Source organism: Xiphias gladius, chromosome 15, assembly GCF_016859285.1.
Source record: "Xiphias gladius isolate SHS-SW01 ecotype Sanya breed wild chromosome 15, ASM1685928v1, whole genome shotgun sequence".
Taxonomy (NCBI): Eukaryota; Metazoa; Chordata; class Actinopteri; order Istiophoriformes; family Xiphiidae; genus Xiphias; species Xiphias gladius.
Genome location: NC_053414.1, coordinates 8,992,490 through 9,000,481, shown reverse-complemented (window position 1 = coordinate 9,000,481; position 7,992 = coordinate 8,992,490). Strand labels below are relative to the sequence as shown.

At 42.2% G+C, this 7,992-nt stretch overlaps 1 protein-coding gene across 1 annotated transcript; it reads right to left on the bottom strand.

The window, feature by feature from the left end:
• Window positions 1-936: 936 nt before the first annotated feature.
• LOC120800888 (monocyte to macrophage differentiation factor 2-like) lies at window positions 937-7,992 on the bottom strand. The gene is made up of 7 exons (XM_040147342.1): window positions 7,979-7,992; window positions 4,078-4,159; window positions 3,629-3,789; window positions 3,209-3,283; window positions 3,009-3,110; window positions 1,766-1,835; window positions 937-1,658 (listed from the first exon to the last, which is right to left on the bottom strand). The coding sequence occupies exons 1-7, from the start codon at window positions 7,990-7,992 to the stop codon at window positions 1,455-1,457; spliced, it is 708 nt and encodes a 235-aa protein (XP_040003276.1). The 3' UTR covers window positions 937-1,454.

Genomic DNA, 7,992 nt, shown 5'->3' with positions numbered 1-7,992 from the left:
AAAGAGAGAAATCTCCAAGATTAGTAATTTAACCCCTGATCATTGGAATGAAACCAAATTCCTGCAAAAAATACTGTAACCTAAAACTGAAATGAACTGAGGTGGTAAAAACTAAAAAGCTGTGTCCAAGTTCACAGGCTGCCTTCCTTGAGATCCAGATTCCTCTCAACGGGCTGTCAGGGCAGTTTCAGTGCAAAGTCTCCTCCAAATGCAGCCTTTTTTTTTTTTTGCCACAGCTAGGAATACACATCTGATGTTTGCTTCGTGACTCTCAGTGTCCTACAATCTATTGCATGCCGGTCAATTGCTTAATGGTGCGTTCAACTATCCTCGTCAACTCGTAAAGTCAGGAAACATCACATGACCACATCATATGTATGAGGTATTTGATTTCAGGTGGTCATCGGTCACAAAGCCAGTGCAGGATGCAAGTAATGCAAAGGCGTAATTTCCACTAAGGATGATATACTCACTAAAATCTCTCTAAACACTGACCTCTTACTGTCCAGCTGCCATAATCCAGAATCTCTGGATTGATAAAGGCTGATGTGCTCACCTGGGTCGCCTTCAGTTACTGTTGTCTGCTCAGAGTAATAACCTTTCCAAGTAGCAGCGAGTTTTGACTGAACATTTTTACCCTGGGCTTCGCCTCACAGGCTAAATTGAGGTGGCCCTAACCCTCTGAGTGGTGGGGGTTGTTGGGGCTGTATGTAGCCTTACAGGAATAGCTGCTATTCAGGGCTGGAAAAAGTGCTTTCACCATTTTTTTTAAATGATTAAAAATAAAAAATAAAAATTTAATTTACAGCTAAGATTCTCCTAAAAAGATGCTAGAAATAACATCATTAAAAGGTCCCATTACCCAACAATGACACTTTAGTGATTTTAAGTAGGAATAGTGAATTTATAAAACACAGAATTTCGAATATTTTTTGTTGGTTTACTATGGAATGCATCATGGCCTTCTGAAACCAAACCGATGCCCATGAACCAGTGGATGCCAGGCATAACCGTCACTGTGCGCTCTTGTTAACAGTCTGGAAATGGTGGTAAACAGAGGTTGTTACAGATAAACTGAAGTGATGCGGATATACAGTATTTCAATCATCAGAAACCCGGTACACTGTTGCCCAACTGTCCACCATGTGATAAGTGGAATTCAGGTATCACCTCACCAAACATGCCCAAGTCTTACCACTGTTTTTCTCTGGTTTGTCATTTGAGGGCAATTTCTTGGTGATAGACACTGAAATATTTTATGAGTTGACGAGGACCACTTGAGTACAGCATTAGTTTTGGTCTAAGTGAGGTTAGACTGTATCATTTGGGGAGGAGGTACATGGTCGCCTAACTAGCCTACAAATGAGGCAGCCCCTGAATTTGAACACAGCTCACGTCATCTCACTGAAGTCGCTCAAACACAGGAGCTACTCCCCGTGAGGTCAGCGCTGATGTCATCTGGAGGTCTGGACCTGATTGGGTGGCTGGGCATAGAGGTATTTCCAGATGGCGTAGTAGTGTATGGCTGCTCCCATGGCTACAAACAGGTGCCAAATGGCGTGAGCGAACGGGACGATGCCATCACTTTTGAAGAAGACCATCCCCAGGCAGTAGCAGACTCCGCCCGCCAGTAGCTCACATAGCCCCGACTGCTCCGGCTGCGAAGAGGCAGAAAGTTTTTTTTATTTTTAAGTTTTAAGGACATGACAACGCAGACATGTCAAAACCACACAGACTACAGGTGAGACTAGAAGAGTGGGCTCACCATTGAGAGGATGACCAGGGCAGGAAAAACTCCCATCACTGTGTAGCAGATCAACTCCATGATCTTATACCTGATACAGAGAGGAATATTTGAGCATGGGTGTCCATCCTTGACCTCGGTAACAAGGTATGTTTGACAAAGTAATCGCAGCTTAAAGGTCCACTTTCTAGCTTTTTCTGACCTTTGAGCCTCGTCCTCAGGGAGTACCGTGGTGATCTAAAAATACTGAACGGTTTTTGGTAAGTCTCGACTCCTTCTGACTCGAAAGACTCTGCCAAGATGCCCCAGCCGTCCAGCCACAAAAGGGAGTCCCAGTTAGCATCGTCTGTCCTGGTCTATTCACACTAGTATCTGATCTTATCAAGCTAATCAGGTATCGGCCAGGCGTCACAGATCAGTTTTCTGTTCCACTCTGTTCATTTGCTGTGGTAAACTTCTGCCACTTCCTGATAGATGCATTTTAATGTCAGTGGCATTCGAGGTCAGTCAGTGTTACCAAAAACGTCCTCCACAAACATCCTCTAACGTTTTCTGATTTAAACATTTTCCTGACTTTTAGTCGCTGGGTCGTTTTGAATGATACACGCTGTATTACATCTTTAACAAAGCTCAGTAAAGCAGCTCAGGAAACGTGGAACGATGCGACATCTTATTATCATCTTACGAAAAAGAGCACAACTTTCTGAAGTCGCTGGACACCTCTTTTAGTGGCAACGGCCACGCTCACCCCACTTTTCCCTGTGCAGCTACAGCAAGAACAAAGTTTCTTCCCAATAAGAGCACTAGGTTCCCCCTAGTACGGGATAACATGTACACTCTCATTCTCACTCTCTTTCAGGCAATTATTTGAATACTCCTGAAAATAATGCAACCAGTGCAAAAATATTGTAAGCATACTTATGTATGAATGCATATTAATATCTGGAACCTAACAAAGGGGCTTGGTGAAGAGGTGCGGAAGAAAAAATTTATAAAATCACGTAAGTTTATGTACTTAAAGTTATGAACTTAAACTTCAGTAAATAAGTGATTTCTAGTTACAGTCTCCCATTAACCTACATATATCTTTACCATTTCTGCCCAGACTGGTTTAAAGATTTTACAATGAGTCCATCCCTGAAAAGCTAGTAAATAGACCTCTGAGTTGAGATTGTTTTGTCACACGGGAGGAATATTAATTAGATCAATAAATAGAGACGCAGTCTGATACTGATAAAAGTAAATGTTCAGTGTATGAGCTGACCTCTCGTGGAAGAAGAAGACGTAGGTAGTACCAAAAGAGGCCATGACCCACACCAACCAGCGCATGTGGCACGCCCAGGGTCCCAGTTCCCGCAGGTTCAGCCTGGTTAAGTATCATCAGGAAGACATAACTACAAATATATACGCACTCCCCCCACAAATACACACACACACACATACTTAGCAGGCTGGGTTGTTTACCAAGGGGCATAGGAGGCAGCAATGAAGAAATAGATCACCATCCTGTCACACATGTGGAAACAGTGCTCCACAGACCTGAAGAGAGAGACCAAACAGCCTCATGACAACTGAGTGACACTGTTTATACATGTAGCATCAGTGTGTTTTACATCTCAAAAACAAATATGGAATGCAGGGATACACATTTGTTCCAGAAAAGGAGAAACAGCGTCCAAAAACACCAAATAACTTGAAAAATTCTGCTCAGTCTCTGCAGAGCAAGAACTGGCCATGCAGGCTGTTTTCTCTGTGTCCTCTTACACCTTTTAACCATATCAGTCTTCTGCAATATTACAGTGCAGTCCAAATATTGTGTTAAAATGAAAAATGTGTGTGTGTCTGTGTGTGTATGTGTGTGTGTGTGTGTGTGTGTGTGTATACCGTAAGTGGCTCTTCTTCCAGGCCACAGTGTGGAACAGGGTGGAGATGATGAAGAGCGAGCTGAGCCCCGCCCCGTACACCCAGGCCGACAACCGCTCCCATTGGTCCTCCGACTGGAAGTGCAACACTGAGCTGCCCAGCAGGCTGGGGATTATCCATAACTAAACGAATTCATAACATAAATAAAAGATAAGATACAGATAGACAAACAGACAAACACGCATGATAAACAGAGAACGTGTGTATGATGTCCTGTATGTGCAGTCTGAAAAAAACCTGGTGCTTTCTGTCATTTATCTGCTATATAATGATGCTTTTTTTTTCTCCTGTTTTCACTGAGTGTGTCATTTCAGCTGTGTCAGGTTAATAACCACTTTCTGTGTGTGTGTGTGTGTGTGTGTGTGTGTGTGTGTCTGTGTTTGTGTGTGTGCGTGTGATTGTGCATTCACCGCATGCGTGGCACAGTTGGCAGCATGCTCATATTCTGTGGGCTGGTATCTCTTGTTAGGAGGAACGCGGTTGTTCATAAACCTGGAAATATCAAAATTCAACAGATTTAACTTTGTATATTCAATGGCATCTTTATGATCTGAGGAGCTGCAATGATTAATCGGTTAAGGGATCAGTCGATTGTCAGAAAAATCATCTGCGACTACTTTGAAAATCGATTAATTCTTTTGTGTAATTTTTTAAGCAAAAATAAAAAATTCTCCGGTTTCAGCTTCTCAAATGTGACTGGTTTCTTTAATCTTCAATGACGGTAATAATGAGTATCTTTGGGTTTTGGAGTGTCGGTCAGACAACACATGCGATTGAAGACGTCACCTTGGGATTCAGGAAATTGCATTTTCTGATTTTTTTTTTTTAAACACCTAACGACAGATCGATTAACCAAGAAAATAACTGACATATTAATCAACAATGAAAATAGTCTTTAGTTGCACCTACTGATCTGAACTAAAATGAACTAAGACATCAGCTTTCGCTATAAGCAACAATAAAACATACTGTACGTAATGTACCCACTAGCAGAGCTGAAAATAATGAAAATTTAAATAAACAAAGCTTTTACAGTTATGTTATTGATTCCTATGCTTAAAAACAGCATTTGTGGACATACGTGTCATATGTGCTATTTTGTTCAGTTTGAATCTATTTTTAACAACGTTTTTCTTCTTCTTATGTCCTAAAAACATGTTCAACATCTTTAATACTTGTATCCATTTGTATCCCAGCGGCGCTCATAAAATTTCACCCCACCCTGTCCTCTTGCTTAGCAACGCCAGATCATGCTTCAACTTGTTGCCATGGCTGCTGTTGCCTGGCAACAGTGGGTAACCACTGACCGACTGAACCAGAGGTTTTTTTCCTGATGAGCTCTTCCATAAACACTTCACATGTACAGATATGCCTGCATTCTCTCTCTCTCTCTCTCTCACACACACACACACACACACACACACACACACACACACACACACACACACAAACATACTCATTTATGTAAAGTTATTTCTATTACAGAAACCCAAACAAACACAGAGCAGCTCGGGAGGTAGCACTCCATCAATGATGTCACTGTTGTTATGGAAACCGCCGAGCAGGGAAACCACACCAGAAAAGTCCTTGTTTCTTTCATCTTTCTTTCCTCATCTCATCCATCTCCCTCTCCTGCTTCCCGGTGATTAAATTAACACGCGGGACGGCAAATGGACAAAGATGACCACGCAGACACGCAAAAACGCGGTCACACACACATGGACACACGCACACACACACACACACATACACACACACAGACACGTAGACACACACACACATACACTCACAAACCACAACCCCTCCCTGTTTTTATGCTGCATCTTGCAGAGCCAGATTTCATAAGAGACCTAGATTTAGCGATGTCTCTCTCTCTCTCTCTCTCTCTCATACACACAGACACAAACACACTGTTTTAAGATTGGAGAGTCTCAAAACGAGAAAGAGGCTCCCATCAAAGGGGAATACCACTCAAATTAAAAATTCATTTACTGTATATGAATTTAGATGCAAAGGACAGTAAGTGAGCTTCTAAACTTGAAGCCGTCCCTGCCAATGTTAGAAACACCTAGTTTGTCCATAACATACATCTATGGAGCTGTGCATGTATGTCCCCTTAGGGGGAAAAAAAAAAAACATTCCTAGGTTGATGAATTCACAAGTGAATATAGACACTGCCTACAACATATTGCAAAATCAGCACTTTCAGCATCATCAGAGCTAAAGTATATTACCCTTAAATCAAACCATGCTTTAATTCTGTGTTGTCGTGCAAACCCAGTGGAACATGACGTTTTCCTCCTACACTTAATCTTCTTCTTGTTTTCAACAGTAAAAAAAAAAAAAAAGATGACAAGATCAGATGACACCGCTGATCCTAGTTGACAGATAGAGGAGATAAAACTAAAGTAGAGGTGAGAAAAAAGATACAAATTCCACCTCACATCATGATAATTATGCAGAGATTAAGAGATCTTAACAAACACGGCTCATCCTTTCTTTTCTCCTTCTCCTCTATTGTGTTCCCTTTCCTTAAGCAGCTGTTTTTCAAGTGACACTCATTCACAGCTATTAATACTAACTGACCCAACCCAGAAACACAACGTCCTGTCCCAAATAAAAGGCTTCCTCGCCCTGTATCAAGCGCCGGCCTCACACTGTCTGACCGACTCTGCCTTTGGTGTGTGTGTGTGTGTGTGTGTGTGTGTGTGTGTCAGTGCCAGGCCCAGCAGGCTTGGCCGGGTCATTAATGACTTTATCAAGCTGGCTGATAATTACCAGGCCAGAGGCCAGGCAGAGAGTCGCAGAGAGCAGAGAGGAGCAGAGCTGCGGAAGCGTCACGACGACTCTCCTCCTACAACAGGACAGAAGGAACTCTCTCTGCTTCAGTTGTCTTACTGAAACGCGAAGACCACAGCCTCAGTCCAGCTAATGGTCAACATGAATTGATATTAAGGCCTATTTTATTTTCAAGCAAGTCCCGCTCTTTGTGCAAGTGCAGCAAGTATATACAGTGATGGGAAGTACTTCAGAAAATGTAAAAGAAAACAAAAGCATTCCGGCAGAGCTGAAATGATAAGTCAAATAACTGATTAGTAGATTGGCAGAAAATTCATCTGCAAAAATTTTGATAATAAATGAATCATTTAAGTCATTAATCAAGAAAAATGGCCAAACATGTGGTTTTCTCTTTGTTGTATCACAACAAACTAAATATATCTGGGTTTTAGACAGTTGGTCAGAAAAAAGAGGCAAATTGAGGACGTCACCTTGTGCTCTCGGACATTGTGACAGGCATTTTTCACTCTTTTTCAGACTAAACAATTCATCAGTTAATAAAAAAAATAATAGTAATAAAAATAAATAAAATACCCATTAGTTGTAGCCCTATATTCCCTTGGAATATAGGGCTACTATAGGGCTAATACCTCCCCCCTTCTTGGACTGTCAGCTTTGTTACCAAAGTGGTCAAAAATTAGAGGCTGTGTTGCTGGACAAGTCATTTCGGGTTGAATGAAAATGCAGCGTGATAATTTGGCTGCAGCCTCGGTCTATACTGTAGCATGAGAACACAAGTGAGCCCAGGACTTTCCACACATGCAGTGGTTTTTCCCATATCTGATTTTATGCACCAGCTGCGGGGGGATTTCGTGTATGGCCAGAGGAAAATATTGGGATTTAAAAAGGTCTTGTGCATTGTGAGTTCTGCTCTAAATATGAAACGACAACATTTTGTCTTATCATTGCTTAATTGTTTCAGTCATTTTTCAGGCAAAGGCCCAAAAATATGAGGCACCGTGGCCACCTCAACCTAGACCCAGCCAGCTTCCGTGTGCCAGTCCACACGTGTACAACAAGTCCGAGAGGCTGAGGACAATGAGGACGTGCGATTGTGTGGCCCACTGTGTCTCAGGGAGGACGGGGCACCCAAAAAGAGGAGGCAGAGGGGAGACATCAGGTTGATGATGAAGAGGAGGAGGAGGAGGAGGAGGACAGGGGCAGGTGTGTGTTATCCTTAAAATTGTTTGCCAAGCCGATAAACCCTGGACTACATGATTATTAAATCACTAGTTCTGACATACATTGAAATGAAAGCGTGGACCTTTTTTTAACAGATCATTCTCAAACCCTACCAGCATCCTCAGCATCCTCCTCCTCCTCCTCCTCCTCCTCCTCCTTCTCCTCCTCATCATCATCATCATTAACATCACTACCTGGCAGCAATGTGAGAAGTGTTTCTATTTATCTGCGATTTCTCGTTCTAAATGATATGACCAGTGTGGTGAGATGGTGAGAGATAGCTCGACCTACCTTACAAGATTCAT

Excerpts from the sequence above, each read along its gene's own strand:
- LOC120800888 (XM_040147342.1), bottom strand. Across the intron at positions 3,284-3,628 it reads TGGAAGAAGAGCCACTTACG|GTCTGTGGAGCACTGTTTCC; the intron begins GTATACACACAC and ends CTCTCTCTTCAG. Across the intron at positions 1,659-1,765 it reads CCCTGGTCATCCTCTCAATG|CCGGAGCAGTCGGGGCTATG; the intron begins GTGAGCCCACTC and ends GCCTCTTCGCAG.